General features: G+C 39.5%; 1 protein-coding gene across 6 annotated transcripts in view; it reads left to right on the forward strand.

Moving 5' to 3' along the window:
* Positions 1–20305, forward strand: part of DOCK1 (dedicator of cytokinesis 1) — a 550659-nt gene that overhangs the window by 297353 nt on the left and 233001 nt on the right. For all 6 annotated transcript variants that reach the window (XR_006416228.1, XM_044445702.1, XM_044445703.1 and 3 more), the window contains exon 28: positions 11287–11388. Coding sequence is in view for 5 of the 6 variants with exons in the window: in XM_044445702.1 (XP_044301637.1) it covers positions 11287–11388 (102 nt within the window). In the remaining variant the exon portion in view is untranslated. The remainder of the gene's footprint in view (positions 1–11286; positions 11389–20305) is intronic.

A 20305-nucleotide genomic window follows, 5' to 3' on the forward strand; every position in this document is an offset into this window, starting at 1 on the left:
TTGTCTTGAAAACTAATATTGGAACATCAAGAAGATGCTTATGTTTGAAATTGTTTCACAATAAATATAGCTAACTAAAATGGAAAAGAGGTAAGTAATGGTGGAATAATTGAGGCAGGGTATGCATTACCCTGCAAACTTAGAGTTACAGATATCCTGTGGAGGCCATGATGAATATGGAGGTAAAGATTGCCTCTACATTTCTATTCTGCAAACCCAATTTCAGCTGTTGAACTGTTGGGCTTCAGAATGGAAAGGAAGAAGGCTGAGTCAGTTCCATGACCCTTGGTATCTTTCTGAAATTCTTTTCACACTGACTACAGAATGGGGATTGCAGCTATCCCCAAGGCTGCAGTGGTTTTTGCCCTGGTAGCTGTTTTTCTGACAAACCCTGTGGCTATCTAGACACTTGTCTAGGTGACCACAGGATTGTGCTGTAACATAGTTCCATTAAGAAGACGCTTTGCAGGAAAAAATTAAAAGGACAGAAGACTTCTTTGATTAGGATGTTTCTTATAAATGTTTATTGCAATTATTGAATGATGGTAGCAAATGGAGGAACACCTATATTTCTGCTTTCTTTCCATGTAGCTCATTTTCAAAGTGCACACATACATAATTAAATCCTTCTTTATATATAGCAGATGCTTTCTGTCTGACTCTTTTAGAAAAACACAACCACTCAAGTAATTGCCTTCATAGGATATCTTTTAAAAACTAAAATAGGGAAAATTCTTCTATTTCACATAATTTGATTTTAAATAGGAATTCAAAATCTGGGATTCCTCTTTATCCCAAACCAGTCTGATATACAGGGTAAATACTACTGTGCAGATACACATTAACACCGAAAAAAGTTCCCAAAGTGCTCTCTTGGTATTTGAAGGAAGTGATCACAAGACAGTACCTGTAGCATAAGGGTTTCTTCTCATGCCTGCATCACTCTGTCTTTGAACTGGTAGCACAAGGATGGAAAGAAGCCACTTTCTTCAAGCTTTACGAAGTCCTGAAGAGAGCCATTTCATAGAAGGTGCAATGCAATGTAATCGTAATAAAATGAGTTACTGTCCCTTAACTATGTCAGTGAGAATTAACCATTATACCAATGTGAACTTGACATAGGGCTGTTTTGTTTTCACTTGTGAAAGAAGTGAATATTAGTATGTAAGTAAATAGCAAGAAGAAATGCATCATTAGAAAGGAGCAAAAGAGAAGACTAAAATATAAGGTATCTCATATGAAAAAGACTTGATATAAAAAGAAACCAATGTGCCTACTCAGGTTGCTAAGTGCCATCTTTTGATGCATGACAAGGCTGATCAGACTAGACTACTTTAAATAGTAGACAGCTTCCAGCAGAGGACTGTCCTCTGTCAGCATTCACTGAGAGAGGATGATATTAACGTTAATTACAACCAAAAGCACAGAGGATTATACTGGGGAAGAGCCAGGAAACCCAACTGTGCAAGCAGTATTGCACCTGATCTTCTTTGGATTCACCCTATGACAGAAAATCAGGGTCCTTAATTTTTTATCTGTACTTTGCATTATACTAAAAAGGACTTCACAATTGTAATCCATTACAACATCTTAGATAAATTTCTGCTGTGTGTGTATTCAAGATCATACTTTGTATCTGAAGTGCTATCACAGAAGTAAATCAATATACACAGGATAGTATCCAATTATGTTATTCCACTAGTGATGAAGAAGTTTTTCTTGCAGAAACTAGAGTCCAAACTATGCTCAAGAAATAATCTAATTAAAGTTACTTTTGTGAAAGCACAGTTACACAAGTGCTCATGAAAGGATAATCACTAGCACTTGTGGATTGGCAGAACTCCTTGGATTCAGTGGAACTCCACTTGAATTGGTGGAATTACATCACTGGATACTGCCCATAGTAAATATAATGACTCATTGCCCATTAATAATTATTTAATGTATTAAGGAATATCACATAATTATTGTAATGGTCTTCAATAATAGGTTTTGCCACATAATGTTGATTAATAAATTAACATAAAGTGTTAATTAATACTTAGTATTTATCAATTAAATGGAAAACATTTCCAGTTAATATTATAATATGTAAGGTTTTATAGATACACGGACACACACATCTATGCATCATAATGTAATGCTGGCCCTATTTTGGCATTTGTTCACTAAGCATATGAAGAGCTATCAAACATAGCTCTCCAACCCCACACTTCTTCCTTCCATGGGCTACTGTCTGAAGTATGAATGATTTTCTATCCTTCTCTTTGTGGTCTCTGTGCATTACACATATGGACTTGGGACCTGCACATGGCCTGCTGTTGGGAAGATAATCTCAGTTTTGGCAGGAGTTAATCTCAGTTTTGGCAGGAGCCCTGCTCCCTCCCCTTGGTATATATAGGAGGGGATCCCACCTTTTTCCTCAGTTCTTTTCTGACCTCTGTTTTGGGTGCTTTGGGTTTCTATCCCTTCATTCCCAGCATCTTCCCTCAGGTCCTCCAGAACTTTCTCCAGCCTCTAAATTCCTTCTACTATTGTCTTAAACTAATCCCTTCTTTTTGTTCTTTAGTCATTTTTTCTTAACATTTTGTATCAGCCTCAAATTGTACGTAAGTACAATGCGAGATATAAATAAATAAATGTTATAGCTGATGTTAAGTTCAAGAAGACCTTGAAAATAAAAGGAGAAAAGCCACTATTTCTAACATTGATCCAAATTATTCTTTCCCTTTGTGAGCATGTTGTTCCCTTTTCCCTTTTAAGCAGATCAAAATAGAGGGCCTTTAAAATAGAGTCCTCTATTTGAGCTAGGCAGGGGTGATACAGGGTGCTTCATTACAAGATTGTTCTCAGATAAAATCAAAGTAACATTCCCTCTGGTCTGTGGGAGCAGCTTTTGTCCATGTGAAGAACTGATGCCAAGATGAGTGTTTTGCCAAAGGCAAAGGGTTCTTTTGGATCCAGAAGCAATGAGCACACAGGTGGGTTAAAGTCTAAGGATTTTATTCTAAATCAGGCACAATATTGTAAACAAGCATAACAACATGGAAAGGGAGAAAAAAGAAATACAATACCAAGTAAGTTGGCTTTCCTGTATCAGCTGTCTGGACCACCCCCTTCACGAACAGCAAGGAAAAAGCCCCAATTTTGGCTAGCGCATGTAGCACCTTCCTCGCTCTGCTAGATCTAACATGGAGCTCCCTTGGGCGGAGCCGCGAGGCTTCTTTTCTATCCTAAATCTTAGAGTGTTACATGCTGTAGAAAACTACATCAAAACAGTTAATTAATGACACGTGCTGTTCTCACAATGATAAGGAGGGTTCCAAGGTCAGCAAGCAGCATAGAAAACCATTTTTGCATGTGGGGGGGGGGGGCTCAACTGGGTTGTAAAGAGGCCTGTAATAGGAATAGAAGGAGCAATTGTGTTACACCACCCATCTCCTCGGTATACAATAGTCTTCCAGTGATTTTTCTCTGCAATGAGACCCCCTCCTCCCTTTCTTTCCTGAAAGGCTTGATTCTGCCCACAGGGTAGAGTGGGTATGCTGCTTGTGGGCAAGATGACAGGAATGCTGGATGTTACTTAATTGGGATGCTCATTTAGCTTGACACCATCCCACTGAGTGCATGAATTCAAACACAGCCTCCTCAGACCTTCATTGTATTCCAGAGTCTCTTCCCAAAGACAAGGTGGGTTCATTCTTGGCACCCATCTGACAAGTCTTGCACATTAGCCTTGAAATTTTTGTGCCACATTTCAACCCCTCTCCTTCCGTACTGGTTCACACTGGAAGTCTGAACATTTTATTAACGGGGAATGTAGTGTTTCAAGAGAACAGGTCCCATCCCTACATTTTCTAAATAAAACTGAGCAAAATTAATCTTTATTAGGTGGCTGGATTTCTATCTCCCTCCACCTGTATGTTTTGCTCTCCTCTGTCGAGGTGCTGCTCAACATGTAAACAACTTACACGTTCACGAGCAATAAAACTAAAGTCCTTTATTGCTACTTGTCTACAAGATGTACAACTCTATAGATAAGCTCTTCTATTGAGGTCTTTGGAATGCAGATGTTAATCCTCTAGTGGTGTCTCTCCCTGAGCCCACGTGGGACTAGCTCTCCTGGTCACGCCTTTCTTCCCTCTGACATAACAAGGCCTACCTTTGCTCGTACCTCTTCAGAATTCTACAATTGGTTGCTAGGGAAAAGTCTATTACGCCCCCTGCATCTCCTGTGTCATGTTCAGGAAGTTCAGTGTCAGTGGGAGGAGGGACAGCCTGCTCTGACTCCTTCTGAGTAGAACTCGTAGTGTCTTTGACCTCGGGTCTCTCTTGCTTTGATGTGGGCTCGGGTGTTTGTTCAATGGGTAGGGAGTCGGGGAGGTGCAGCTATCTGCTCAGCCACCCCCAAGCTAAGTTGCGGTGTTGGCTTTTGGATACAGGGCCCCAACCACAAGACCTCCTCGTGAGGTGCTGTCTCTGTCGGGGCTTCAGGCACGACATCCTCTTAGAGAACAGCAGAGGCAAGACAGATGAGAACCAATGTAGTGTAATGTGTGGGACTAGGACCAGGGAGGTCAAGGACCAAATTTTCACACAGTCACAAAATTCTCACCTGCAACAGTCCCTCTGCTTAACCTCCTACAGGTTATTGTTTCAAAGCTGGTGGACTACATCCCACAGATGTTGCCCTCTGAAAACATTAATGGCAGCATAGACACCAGCTGACAAGACTGGGTGGGAGAGGTCTATGCAACTTTAACCAGGTTTAAGGAGGTAGTGATCTTAATTCATATCTGACTTTTGTTTTCAGATAATAAAGCATTATTGATCCTAATAACCAGTGTTTTATTCTTGTCAGAAAGCATTATGAGAAATTAATCGCTTTAATTTGTGTGTATGGGCCCAAAAAAAAAAAAAAAAGACTTCAGCCATGTTTCACTAATGTTCTAGCCAGCTGTTTGATACAGCACATGATTATGTGATTGTATGTGGGTAGGGAGGACTTTTGTGCAATCTTAGATCCCCTCCAGGACAGGTATATAACAGTTCCTAAGAGGAAAGCAATGGTAAGATTCACAATTCAGGCCAACATGACAGTATTTTGCTTGAAATGGTCTATGGAAAAGAGATAATTTGGATGAGAGAGACTGGGCATATATGTTTTCTGTCTACCATAATTCTTTCTGGCTGGATAACTTGTTGCTTTTCACATCCCTGTTACCTCAAATCAGAGTCTGTAAGATTGAAAGTATCAGAACATATTCCTGTTTCGATCTGCTGCTTACAAATAGTCCAGTTCCTATGGTCTTTTTCACCTTATTAAATGAGGACTCTTAAAATCCAGAAGCTTGCTGTTCTACAAGAAAATTTTAAATCAAAGAAGGTACAACCAACTCATCTTACTAAAAGGGAGGCTAGTAAAGTTTTATTCAGAGCTTAAGTATTGCTTATGATTTTCATAAAAATAAAATTAAAATGGAGAGACAAACAGTTGGGGATTACATGAGTAGAGCCAGCTGGAGCTGGGGGTCAGACTAGATGGCCTGGGAGATCCATTCTGACTTGCTTTTTTTCTGTGTTTCTGTGTTCCAAGTTCTAACTTGGTTTTCTGTCTCTTCAGGAAGAATTTGGACTAACTTATTTAAAATGCATATTTTAGGAGAATGATAAATAGCCCAGTAAAATATTGATAAATCATGTTCAACAATAAAAACTTTGAAATAATATCTCAGCAAATAACAATAGTGGGAAGATTATTCACCCTGAAGAAATAATTGTTCCATTTAAAAATGGAATTGTATAGCTGTGGCTATTAAATATCAGAGCAGGATATCAATATTCTCCCTCCCCCACAAAGTGGATCAGAAGACAGGGAATCAAGCTCAGGTAATCCAACAGATTCTAAAACCTGGATGGATTCATCACACTTCTACTGTTGTCTAAAAATTCCATCTTGTTTTCTAACCCCCCCATTTTACAGTGTCCCCCTTCTTTCTCAAGATGGTTTCAATCTCAGATGCTGTCTGAGTAGCCTTGCTTGGTATGCTTGAACGTTCAAGGCTGTCTGCCAACTCTTCCTCTTCCTCCTCAGAATCCATACTAGTTAGTTAGGAATGTTGTATTTTGAGAAATCTAAGCTTCATGCCACATCAGTTGATTTCAAATAAGGATAGAACAGACAGAGCTGGCTTTCTGGATGCAGAGAAGGCCTTTGATAGCATTTATTGGACGTATATCTACCACATTAAAAAATTTTGGTTTTCTTCCAGAATTTCAGAAATGGGTTAAAATTGTATATGGACCATTGGAATTTTGTCTGTTTTTTTAACTTGAGAAAGGTGCTAGACAGGGAAAACTTTTTTCCCCCATGGATACTTTAATTTAAATTTGGAACCATTGGCATGCACTATTTGACCAAAACCTGCTCAACTTTGGAATCTTCATTTCTGGATCTCCTTCCCAAGTGGATTACATTAGGTTCTTATCATACAAAACAGATAATCTCCTCCTCCAGTTGTGGCAGTTAGAAAGCTAAGCTGCAGCATGTATTTTGATGTGAGTTCAAGTTTGAATCATCTGCACTTGCAAAATTAACTTTATGGAGAAATCCAGATTTAAAAATTGGCTTAAAAATGTGTTTTTTCAGGTTTGGAGGGACAGGCTGATTTTTATTTTGCATTATCTTGTCAGTCCTGATGATATTTTTCTGCAATTTTCTGCCAAAAATAAATTGCCAGCTACAGAAGCATGTCAGTATATGCAACTGATACTGCAATTTATTAAAATCCAGCTTTGATCCTGCTGTTTTTATAGCTTCAGAGCTGCCTCTGTTATTAGAAGTATTGATTAAGCCTGAATGATTACATCAGCCTACAATTCCTATCTATAAATAGCTATTTTGGTGAAAAACTGTGATATCCAGGCTCTGAATGGAATAATAAACTCAAGCTCATCTTGCCTAATCAATGGTGTACTTCCTCATTATCTATTTTAGAAGGGCATGAATCTTAGGCTTCACTTAATTCAGCAAAAATTGATGTTTCCAGGATACTGGAAGTTAAAAAGTATCCTGGATAAGGACTTAATTAAAACAGTCAAGTGCTGCTGCTAATGCTTCTCTTCTTCATATGTTTTGGCCAAATGTCAGCTAACTTTTGGGAGTAGGTAATGATTGGGATAAATCTTGTGCTGAAAAATTATTTAATATTCAGGGATACACATGTTCTTTTGAATTACTTAGCAGTCTCTTAGAATTTAATGCAAGGTCAATGTAAATGAATTTTTCACACACTGTAGACAGCTGAAAGACTGTTAGAACATTGGAAAGCTACATATGTACCTGTAATAACACAAGAGGTGTAGGATCTAATGAGACTTTCAGTTTTTGAATGGGTAGCCTTCAGGTACAATCTACAAATGGATAAATATTTGGATATTTGGCATGGCTTTGTTGGATGTTTATGTATACTTAATTTTAATAATGCTAGAATTAAATCATATATGTAACTGGTGCTATGAATCTTCTAAAATTTTATTCAAAATTGTAATATTTCAGTTTTGTTCTTTTTAGTGGTATGGTTTGGGTCATGGGTCATCAAACTACGGCCCAAAGGCTGGATATGGCCCACCATACTCCTTTATCCAGCCTCAGAGCTTTTGGACTCGCTCAGAGGAAACAATCTCCGAGTGAGTCCAAAAGCTCTGAGCTGGTGCAGGCGTACTCGGTGGTGAGATGGCCGCAATCACAGGTGCGCTTATGCAGGGAAGACGGGCGCAATCGTGGTCATGCTCGGGTGGGGGGAGATGGCTGCATTTGCACCTGCCTTCCCTGCATGAGCGCACCCGTGATCTCGCCCGCCTTCCCTGCATGAATGCACTCACAATCTCGCCCATCTTCCCTGCACGATTGTGCTGGTGGGGAGATGGCCACGATCATGCCCGTCTTCCGCCGCCAGCACAATTGTGGACATTGTACCTATGTCCCTTGAATATGGACATGATCTTCCCCACCTCACCTTGGGCTTCTGGTACACCCCAAGTGAGCGGAGCAAGCATTTTAAAATTATTTTTAACAATTTAATTAATTTTAAAATTTATTTTAATTTTAATTAATTTTAATGTGCAGTGTGCATAGGAATTCTTTAATATTTTTTTCAAAGTATAGTCCGAGCCCCCAACAGTCTGAGGGACAGTGAACTGGCCCCCTGTTTACAAAGTTTGAGGACCCCCAGTTTAGGTGATTCTGTATGTCAATAAAAACGAATAAGTTAAATTATTGCCACTAAAGGATAAAGAAGGGAAAAAAGACTCTGCCTTCCAAATAAGCCTATGTTTATTTTAAGCAGAGGTCCTCAAACTTTTTCAACAGGGGGCCAGTTGAAAGGCGGCGGGGGGCATGGACCGGTGAGGTGGGGGTGCCCGTGGGTATGGGCCAGTGAGGTGGTGGGGTGCACGTTCGCAGTGGCAGGTGCAGGCATGGGGAGTCCAAAGCCTTTAAGGCGGGCCGAATAAATGGGCATGGCGGGCCAGATTCGGCCCAGGGGGCTGTAGTTTGAGGACCCATGATTTTAAGGAATGATTCCTAGAGCTTTTTCAGGCCGTTTCCTTTCTGTGTTCAAGCCAAAAATACTGTGCATTGCCTTCAACTACCTCCTGGTTTCTTCCAAAAAGTGCATTCCACATAGTTACAGTTATAGGGATTGTACACTTAACTAAACTCTCTGCAGGAAGGGTGGGTTTAAAATGGACAGACATAAATAAATAGATAGATAGATAGGTGTGACCAATATTTCCCAGCATGATCAGGTAAAATGATCCTTACCTAACAGTTTTTTGCAGCACTTGCCAGGAATAGACAAAAGAAGTAGAAAATGTAGAAGAAATGGCTTGATTTCCTGGAATCTGGAAACTCTAGTCCCTCCTCTATATGGCTTCCTTTCTAAGCTAGGCCTTAGACTACTTTTAGTCTTTTCATTGGATCTCCACAAACGTACTCTGTAGAAGCTGATATTAAAATGCACTCTTTCTAAGGGAATGATCATGTGTTCCCTAGACTTTAAGGAGCCATAGGATAACTTGGATTCCTAGATTCAAGGGCAAGGACAGCACCCTTACCTCAGAGATGGGAACTGGAGCTTCTCTCTCACAGGCGGCATGGAAAGATCTGTGCTGGCTGATTTCCAAGGTCAGGAATATCCCCTTAGAGAGGGGGAAAGGGGTTGTTATGGGGGGTAGGATGGGAATGAGATGTGATGGGCAGAATACCAAGTATTCTGAAGCTTGTCCAAGCTCGTTCTCTTTTCACTCTGGGATGCCATTGCTATACAATGGAAAGAGCCCTCTAGCAGAAATGCAGAGCAGAAGGAGCAAGGAAGCAGAGCTTGCTTTTGCCACTTCTCCCACTCTGCACTGCAAGATCATGGGCTTCCATGTTCACACATGGAATTGCACTATAGAATTGCACCCTAATTCTCTTTGTTCATGTTTTCATTCCTGGCCTATATTAAACTAATGAACTCACTTTTAATTAGAATTAATAATTTCATTTTGGATAGACATTGTAAGTTATCTTTATATGCTAGTGGGAGTTTTGGCCATTTAAAAAGGAAGGTTCTTCTGCTTACATGGATATGCAGTAGTTAGCTAAAGGGTCTAACCTTTTCATATGTCAGACTCTTACCATGCTAATTAATAAGATGTTTTTATGTAATTCTCTCTCTCTGCATCGATCCATCTTCTTCATTTGCTTATCACCATAATCACAGTAATTCCCATAGAAAAATGCCATGAAATTACAATGAGAGGATTAGGATTTCATTATAAAATCTGAAGGTATTGGGGTATACGAGAGGGTTTGTGCTTACATACATTAATCTTTTAAAATTAGCCATTTAAAGAGAAAAATCACAAATGTATATGAGAGATAAGTCTATTTAAGTATCTTTCTTTGGTATTGTGACATCTTGAGAACTCATGTTTAAATCCATATGGTCTCAGCTTCCATTCATATAAAAAGTTAGCCTAATCTTTTCCGTCAAGCCCCATATTAATCTCTTGGTTGTTGCTTTTCTTCATCATAATTTAAATTGCTAAACAAACAGAATTAGGCTAGCATATGCATATGATCAAAGCTATTAACCAGAAATATAAATAAATGTAGTTAAGTTACTTTTTGAGGGCATCATTTTGTAACGCACAACTATATTCATAACTTCTTAGGGAAAATAGTCAAGCAATTCCACTGTCATGAGAGCACGGCATACAAGAATACACTTACCTAATGTTATATAACCCATTTAGATTTCAACTAGGCCCCTAAGATTAGACAGGATCAGAAGCTTCAGGCTAAACGAAAACTATATGCTTCATCTCTCAGAATATGATAAGTGTCAGTATTTTTAAAGTTCAGCAATGGGAAAGTAGATATAAGAAGAAACTTTGGATTCCATACCTTATTTATGGATCAAGACATGTGTTATGTGTGACATTAGACTGGCTATGATTTTTTTAAAAAGAGTGTTCTGTGAACAAGTCTATACACTTAAGATATAAAACAAATATCATTGCAAAGCTTTTTCTTACTATATGAATAATCATCTTGCCCTCATTTGACCCAGAAATTGTGAAAAAAAACTCCATGTTTTTGTTGGCATAGTGATATTTGAAGGTATTTTTTAAATTTTATGTTACATACTCTTTACCACATTAAAGGAACAAATAATCATTTTCTACATTGTCTGGATCTAGTGGAGCATTTGCACAAGCAGAAGGCTTGTACAATAAGCGCAGTCTGTTTTCTGCCAGTTCCTCCCCCATGAATGCAAATGTCTGACCTTCAGGATTCCCTTGTGGGATGTGTGTGTGCATGTGTATGTTCATGTGCTGAGGTGGGGGCACATTAAATTGTAGAAGAAAGGAGCAGTTGGGAAAGCCCATTCTAAAAGTTGAGTGTTATTTTCAACAATGGCTATGAACAAATATCCTTTTATGCCCCTTTTGCCGTCTCCTATTTTCTTTCACTGCTGTTTTCCTTTATAAAATTTATGTTGCATTTGTGTTTGAGGGCGTAGTTAAAATAGGCAAAGAATGAAGAGAAAATCTTGGTTATTTTCATCAGTGTTGATAATAATAGCAGTCTTTAATATTAGGATTTGCATTAATGCATTTTCAAAGCATTCTGATTTTGGGCAACTTGCAGACATGCCTAAAAATGTTAGAAATGCAACTGTGTATTGTGTTTCATGTTATTGAACTATTTGGTTTTTTGTTTTTTTTTTTAAACAGGGAAATTTTGTTGCAAGCATGACTGCTATTTTAAGACAAATGGAAGACTATCACTATGCTCATTTAATCAAGACTTTTGGGAAGATACGCTCTGATGTTGTTGTAAGTTTATCTAGAAACATTTTGTTTGTGGTGGACTTCTTGCATTGCTTGCTGCTGTTTTAGTTGCTATATGGTAAAGTTATAACACTGAAAAAACTTTGAGACCCACATGACTGACATAAAAATCAATGAAGCATTCTTGTTTACCTTCTTAGCCAAGAGCAAAGATGGTTTCATTACGTTATATTAAATGAACTCAAGTGATCCTCAAGGAAACTTAAAATCTAAAATTTTGGCTTAAGATAGTGGAATTTTGGGGCAACAAGTTATTATATATGTGAATTCTCTTAAGTTTAAGGCAGATGTATGAGCAGTTACTTGCAAAGTATCCACTTGAATTTTTCTGCTAAAATTCTGTTAGTGGAAGTGTTCTCTTTGTTTCTAGATTGCCATATATACAAGATTTCCTAAAGCATTTACTTATCTTAATTAAAATTTTATTTATATAGCTGACTTTTTAAACATGACCGTACACATTAGATTTAAAGATATGCTTGCTTATTAATACCCATAACAAGTCAAACCCCTCAATATTCTTTCTAATCTTTCTTTCTGAGTGTAAAGTACAACTTAATTAGAGCATAATAGAAGGGAATTTATAACTAAGTAGATACCTCTCTAATGACCTGAAACTATCATTGCCATATGGCAAATGCATGCTGCAAAGTAAGAACGAAACTTGTTGGCTGAGATCCATTAATTAGCAGATGACCTGAAGTCTGATCAACTGTGTTAGATTACAGGCTCAGTTACCTAGGGAGTTGGGCTCTGTGGTACAGCATTTTTAAACTGTGTGTGTGAGAAAGCGAATTGAATCTGCTGACTACATTGTAGAGACAGAGGCAAGAAACAAGATTTCTCAGTTTTTTGTATGTGTGATTAAAATGGTCTCTAGTTGTAGCTGGAGATGAATCAATGGCCATTTTTTAAACCTAATCATCTCAGTTTGCTGTAATGGTTTCACTGTATGTGTGGTTATGTGTTTTTCCCCAAATAAAATATGTTTATTTTTGATTTATCTAGTGGTGGCCTTCTGTATTAGCAATTTTAACTGCATCAAATTGGAACCAAGCTCCACCTGAGTCTAAAGTTATTTTAATATTATATGATAGCCATATTTCACAAGACAGTGTTTCTGAATAACAGCCTTAATTCCACAAAAGGCACCCCTCAAATTTTTGCCTGTAAAAGAAGGGCATGAACATTTATCTGTACAGACACACGATTCTGTATAGACTCAAGAATCAGTCCAGGCCCTGACTTCATTTCTGAGATTTAAAAGGTTCATTTATGACAAATTTCACCTATGTTACTCCCAGGTAATCAGTATTAACTAAGCCTGAAAAGTCAATTAGCAGCCTTATCTTACTCTTCTACAACAGTAATCAAAGAAGTCTGTTCTTGTAATGAATGTTAGGTATTTTAGAAATTCAAATCTTGCCTTTCCACAAGTCAGGCTTCAGAGCAGCTTACAGTGAAATAATAGATTAAAAAACCATTATAGTTATATGCTGCCAAAGTCTTGGGAGAACAAAGCCATGCCACTGTCTGTTGGGAAATGTGTAGAGGCAGGAGATGATACTACAGGAAAGACCCTGGTAGGCAGGCTCTGATCTCTGAAGGTGATCTTTCTGGAGTAGGGCTTCAACTGATTTCTTGTGAGCAGGCTCACAACGGAGGAGGCAGCCTTTCAGATATGCTGGGTCCAGGTCACTTAGAGTGTATAGGTCAAAGTCAGAAAATTATGTTGAGGCCAGAAACAAACTGGAAGCCAATGAAAAACTTTAAAAATGGACGAGAAATGTTCAGTTCGTTAGATTACATTTAATAGTCTGACTGTCATATTCTGAAGCAGTTTGTTTCTGAACACTTTGCATAGACAGCATCATATATTCAGCAATCTAACCTGGGTGGTTACCAAAGAATAACTAGGGCTGGCTTCAGTGATGGTCATTGCTGGAAAAATGCACAGGTTCAGACTGCTCCAGGACGTGTCTCTTGGTGGTGCTGCTGCTGATGATGATGATTCTCCTTGTTGTTACTAGTTCACCTGCTCATTTGAAGTGCAAGTAGTGACAAGCTTGCTTTTCTTGGACTGTGCTCTTGCTTTTGGTGTTGGTACCCTAATTATTAAAAAAATTAAATACCTCTTGGGAAATGATAGGTTTGCAGATGAGTTTATGCAAACTACATGAAAATATACTGGAAAAATTAACTACTATCTATGAGTACAAATGACTGTGCTGTTGTTTTACACGAAGTAGGGATGGTAATAGTATTCAATGAATAAGAGGGCCCAAAATATATAAAAATAATTTATTCTATGGAAAAACAATATTTTCTTAAAATATTTTCTCATAAATTGGATTTAATCTTACTCAGTGTATCATTACAATAAATATGTCGAACAACGGTAAGGGCAGAAACTTGGTAAAGCTAATAACCAAATGTCTATGCACCTTCCACCAGTGTCTTAGGCACACTGGCTGCACTACCATGTATGTATGTATTTATTTATTTAGAATATTTATATGCCGTCCTTTCGCAAGGATGGCCTACATAACTTTGATAAGTTTCTTGGGACAGTATCAAGGTCATGAAGGAGAAACAGCATGTCAGCAGAAATTGAGAAGGGGTGATGGATGAAAAGATAGAATTAGATGCTTCTTGGGTTAGACATAGCAAATCAATGGGAGTATGGTAGAAAGCATACAAGTATTCAGACAAATCAGTTGACTCTTGAAATCTCGGATAAGATGCAGGTGCCCATCTTTTTGGATTACCATAAAATATGGGGAATGGAACGCATAGATTTCTGACTCAGAGCAATGGGCTTGATGGCTGCTTTGCCCAAACATGTGTTAATTGCAGCCAGACTGCCTGGGACACCCCTCTTGGATTTTACCTTTAGGGCTTGTCCAAAGAAATGTTTAGATAGAAAGCTTGAGAGTTGAAGGGCCCTAAGATTTAGACCAAACAACAGACTGCTTCAGTCGGTTCCACTGTTGAAGGTTCCAGATTAAAGATAAGAAATTTCTTGAGCAACGAACTTCCTAACAAAGAATGGGAACATCTCTGAATGTGTATATGATGTTAGCAATAAGATCAATGGACTGAGCACAATGCTCTTCCTTTCTGCTGCCATTTCCTCACAGGCAAAAATCTTAAGGCTTTTACAGCGTGGCTCTAAGCCTGACTACCCCAAAGTAAGTTTTCTTAATGTCAATAGAACATGTGTCCTATGAATAGGCATGCTCTTAGCTTTAGTAGCACAAATCAGTTGTTGCAGTAACATAGATAGCCTTTTTTCAAGTAGAAAAATGAATTTCTATGTAGATCTTACTCAGAGAGGATCAAGCTTATTGTTTCAGTTTAATTGCTATAAGTTGTATCCATTTAAGCATTGTTTTGGAAATCTGACATACTGACTCTAACACTATTGGGAAATTATTTTATGACAGCTTTCTGATATAAAGTAGTTGATTTTTAGCCTCATTTGGCCTCATCTCCTTTCATTTAGTAAACCTTATTTTAGCCTGAAAACTACAACTGAAGATTAGCATAAATCAAACAGATTTCCTACTACAACTCGGCAAAGCTTTCCTCAAATGGGTGCTGGCTGACAGTGAAGGCAATTGTAGTCCAAGACATCTAGAGAACACCAAGTGGTGTAAGGCCATTGGAACTGTCAGGGATTAAAGCTGGAAATCTTTCTTGTGCAAAGCTTGTGCTCTGTTACCAAAATGAGCCCTTTCTTTAAACTACAAAAGTGCATGTGTGTTGTATATTCTCTTAGCTATCAATGCTTCCAAGATACCACCACTTTGTGTTCAATTCACATGGCCACAAGCACATTCTTATTTCCAGTTACATAACCCACCACCAGCAAAGACTGTTGGACAGTGCCCTGTGGTAAAACAAAGGAAAAACGTTCAGGCTTTAGCTCTTGAAGAGATTGGCACAGGACAGTTCATTTATTATTTTGTTGTTTGTGACTTTCATTTGTTTTCATACTAAACTGTAAAGTGTCTTGAATGCCTTGGCCAAAAGGTTGAAAACAGGAAGCATGCAAAAGACCAGAGTTACCAGGAGACAGTAATAGAGTTTGAGGGTATAGGGACAGTAAATATTTCCCACAAATTTTGTTTTGATCATTTATGTAATCTATTTAATAATCTTATAAATAATCTAACAAGTATTTGTTAGAAAATTGGTTGCACCCACCATGATAGTGCAGATCAAGTCAGTGAATATAGCCAAGGTACAATCCAATCCTTTTTTGTTGGAAGACATTCAAGAATTTTAAGCATGAGGATGTGCACAAATGCTGAGCCTAGTCAAGCCAACTAGTTTTGTGCTTAAACCATTTTTCTCTTGGCCTATTAGAACTAGCTGGGAGTGCGTTGGCCACTTAGGTTCGGAAAGTGGTAAATGCTTTGTTAAAAGAGGGGTCATGATCTCAACTACCTTAAAAAATTAAATGCCTGGTAGTAGAGTGATGAAAAAAATAACGGTGTTGTAGCCAGGTAGACTTTGTTGGTGAGATGGTCCCATAACTGGGGAGCTACCACTAAGAAGACCCACATTCTTATCACCTCCTTTCAGGCCTCCGTTGGAGATGACAAAGGAAGCCCTTGGATGTAATCATAGTGGCTGAGTAGATTAAGGTCAGGAGAGGTGTTCCATCAGTTATTTTGTTCCCATGCCACAATAGGACTTTATAGGTTTATTTATTTAATTCTATACCATCCAATAGTCCATACTCTCAGGCTGGTTCACAGCAGCATATTTAAAAACAATGTAAAATATACAATTAAATCATATTAAAATATCATAAAAGTTGGCAATATATAATTTTAAACCAAATAAAAACAGGAAAATATATAAAAACAGGAAAATATAAGTGTATGTTAAGAAGGCCCTATTAAATCCTGTCTGACAACCAGCAGGCCCCAGTAACTGATCAAGTACCCTGCAGTAGAGGACAGTCTTTACCTGGCACCAAAAAGATAGTAAAGTTGGCACTGGGCAGACTTCTGTGAGGAGCTCATTGCATAACCAAGGGGATGGGCAGCACTGAAAAGGCTCTTCTTGCCTCCATCCAGGCTTCCCTTGGAGGTAGCTATTGGAGAATTGTAATCCTAAGCTTTGTAGGGCTGTATAGGTCAAAACTGGCATCTTGACATGGGCTCAGAAGCATATAGGCAACCTCTGCAAGCGGGCCAGAATTGGTGTTATATCATCAGACCATCTGATCACTGTTATTAATCTGGCTGCCACATTTTGTACAAGCTGTAGCTTCAGAACAGTCTTCAAGGTTGGCCTCCTGTAGAGTGCATTGTAGTAGTCCATCTTAGAGACTACCAGAGCATAGATCACTGATAGCAGATAGGGACGTAGCTGAACTACCAGCTGAAGCTGGTGGAAGGCACTCGGAGCCACTGATGCTACCTGGGTCTCAAGTGACCAAGATCGTTCAAGGAGCACCCGCAAGCTATGAACATCCTTCTTCAAGTTGAATTCTTTGCATCCGGTCAGAAGAACCATCCACCAACAGTATCACAGTCTTGTCTGAATTGAGCTTTAGTTCGTTAGCCATCATTTGGTCCATTATCTGAGCCAGGCACCAGTTCAAGCACATCAACAGCTTTACCTGCTGAAGATGAAAAGGAGAGACAGAGTTGTATGTCATCAGCATACTGATGGCAACATACTCTGAAACTCCAGATGACCTCACCCAGCAGTTTCATGTAGATGTTAAATATTATGTTAACTGGGGAACAAGGCTAACTCCTGAGGAACCGCATACTGGGAGATCCAAGGGGCAGAGCATTACCCCCAAGCACCTCCTTTTGGAGCCTACCATCCAAGTAGAATTGGAACCACTGCAATGCAGTGCCTATCAAACTCAACTCAGTTGCCCCAGAAAAATGAGAGGTCCAGGAGAATCAATAGATTCGCATTCCCCATCTCTCTCCTGGCACAGGTCATCATATAGGGTGACCAAAGTTGTTTCCATGCCAAACCAAGTCTAAACTCCAATTTAAGGTTAAAACCAACACCTTAAATTGGGCTTGGAAGCATAGCAGAAGCCAAAAATGTGTCTTATATGTCTGACCCTTCAAATACAGTGTTAATTTGGCTGCCATATTTACATAAACTGCAGCTTCTGAGCAATCTTCAAGGTCAGTACACATAGAGTGCATTGCAGTAACCTAATTTAGAGATTGCCAGAGTGTAGATTACAGAAATTAGGCTATCCCCATCCTGATAGACTCATAGCTCAGCTCCAGTCAAACGTGGTGGAAGGCATTCCATTCCACTGAGTGCAGTTGGTCAAAAATAACCCCCAGTGAACAAACCTTCAGGGAGAGCACAGTCTCATCCAGAACAGGTTGAACTCCCTCCAGCGAGTCATTAACAGCATCTCAGACTTGTTTGGATTGAGCTGCAATTTGTTAGCCCTTATTGGGCTCATTGTTGCAGTCAGGATAGCCTCAACTGATGAGGAAAAGGAGAAATAGAGCTGTGTATTATCAGTGTACTGATAGCAGTGCACTCTAAAACTCTGAATGATCCCACTCAGTGGTTTCATGTAGATTTTGAATAGCATGAGGGATAAGGCCCCTGAAAAGCCCCATGCTGGACAATCCATGGGTAATATTCCCCAAGCATCATGCTCTGGAGCTAGCCATTCAGGAACCAACCAGGAGTAGAAGCACTACATGTACATGCCACCCTCAACCCAGACAGTTACTTGAGAAGGATAGCACAGTTGATGATATCAAAAGCCACTGAATGATCCAGGGGTTTCAACATGGCCACAATCCCTCTGTCTTTCTCCCTGTATAGATCACCATACAGGACACCCAAAGCTTTTTCAGAGCAAAACCCTGGTCTCATCTCATCATGTCTGGTTGGCCCTGAAGGGAAGATGTGCCATAGGCCTGAAGTTCTTAGTTTCTTCCAGGTTCAAGGAGGGCTTCTTTAGGAGAGGTCTCATCACCGTAGCTTTCAGATGTCATGGGATCACTCACTCTTGCACATAGGCATTAATCACTTCCCTGTCCCAGACAGCTGAGGGGCAAGAATCCAGTATAAAGGTGGTTGCACAAACCAACCCAAGCAGCTTGACAACATCAGCTGTGGCATCTGAAATAATAACTGCCCAAAGAGCCTTGACCATTGGATGGAATATGGAATTAATTAATTGGGTGGCAATTAAATAAATACCAATAACCAAAAATATCCAGCAAGATAAATACTATGAACCAATAAAGAAGTGCAGATAAAAGCAACAGCAGTGCAATATAACTAAAATTATTTAAAATCTACAGAAATAATTAAGATTTAAAGCTGGAGTAGGGAACCTATTTCAGCCCAATGGCAAACTGGACCTGTTGAAGGCTACATGCCATGTATCACCCCTTCTGCTAGTGTGGTTGTCCAGACTCAATTCACTTTGATGCACATTCAAATACATAAGACACTCATAGATACAAATACACACACAACAACTGCCTCCATTACAAACAGGCTTAAATACCTTTTTGTTGTCTATGGAGACTTTAAAAATCCTGGTTACAGTGGGAGAAGAAGTTTGTTTGTTCTGAGAATTTGGCATAATATTTAAAAGCTTAGTCCTTCCGTCCCAGCAGCTGAAGCCCAAAGCACCCTTCCACACTTAATTTCAGGTTTTTAGAAGCCTTCATTTGTGTCAGTGAAGGCTTTTAAAACCCTAAATACAATTTGGAAGGATGTTTTTGAGAGCTGCCAGATTTAGGATGGAAGTTTAACATCACCTCTTCCTGAAAAAGCGTTCTGTGCTGCAGTGAGACTTAAAAGAATGTTATTATTATCATCCTCATCCTCATCCTCATCCTCATCATCATTATCATTATTATAACATTTCTATGCCGCCCCTTGCCGAAGCCTCAGGGCGGCTTACAACACAATAAAATACATTGAAATACAATAGCACATAAATTACCATTAAATACAAAAATACAAAAAATACATTGAGTTACAAACATAATAATATAAAATTAAAATTATCAGTATAAAATAAGTAAATAAATAATATAGGAGGAGAAAAGAGAAGGAAGAAGAAGTTGCCCTGGCCAGATCATATATTTTAACAATTAAAATGATGTTTAAATAAAAAGGTCTTTACCTGGCGCTGAAAAACCAGTAACGACGGCGCCAGGCGGACCTCTTTGGGGAGTGAATTCCATAGGTTGGGCGCCACCGCAGAGAAAGCCCTCCTCCGAGTACTTACTCTCCTAATTTCTTTCATGGAGGGTTCCCGGAGAAGGGACTCTCCCGCAGATCTCAAAGGGCGGTCGGGCATATACGGACGTAAGCGCTCATTCAGGTAGCCCGGACCCAAGCCGTTTAGGGCTTTATAGGTCATAATCAACACCTTGAATTGGGCCCGGGCTTCAATGGGCAGCCAGTGAAGCTGACGGAGGACTGGAGTCATGTGAGCATAACGCCCCGTCCCCGTCAGCAACCTGGCAGCTCTATTTTGCACCAATTGAAGTGTTCGGACTGTCTTCAGGGGAAGCCCCACGTAAAGCGCGTTACAGAAGTCTAGGCGGGAAGTCACCAGCGTGTGTGTCACCGTCGCCAGGCAGTCGAACTCCAGGAAGGGGCGCAGCTGATTAATCAGCCGAAGCTGAAGGAAGGCGCTCCTCGCCACCGCTGTCACCTGAGCTTCCAAAGAAAGCTCCAGGTCGAGGAGTACTCCTCAGCTGCGGACCTTATCCCTAAGAGGGAGTATTGCACCATTCAGGACCAGGTCAACTCCACCCTCTCCGAAGCCCGATCCGCCAACCAACAGGACCGCTGTCTTGTCTGGATTGAGTTTCAATTTATTGGCCCTCATCCATTCCATTACCTCGCCCAAGCACCGGTT

This window comes from Varanus komodoensis, unplaced genomic scaffold, assembly GCF_004798865.1.
Source record: "Varanus komodoensis strain SLA01 unplaced genomic scaffold, ASM479886v1 scaffold49, whole genome shotgun sequence".
NCBI lineage: Eukaryota > Metazoa > Chordata > Lepidosauria > Squamata > Varanidae > Varanus > Varanus komodoensis.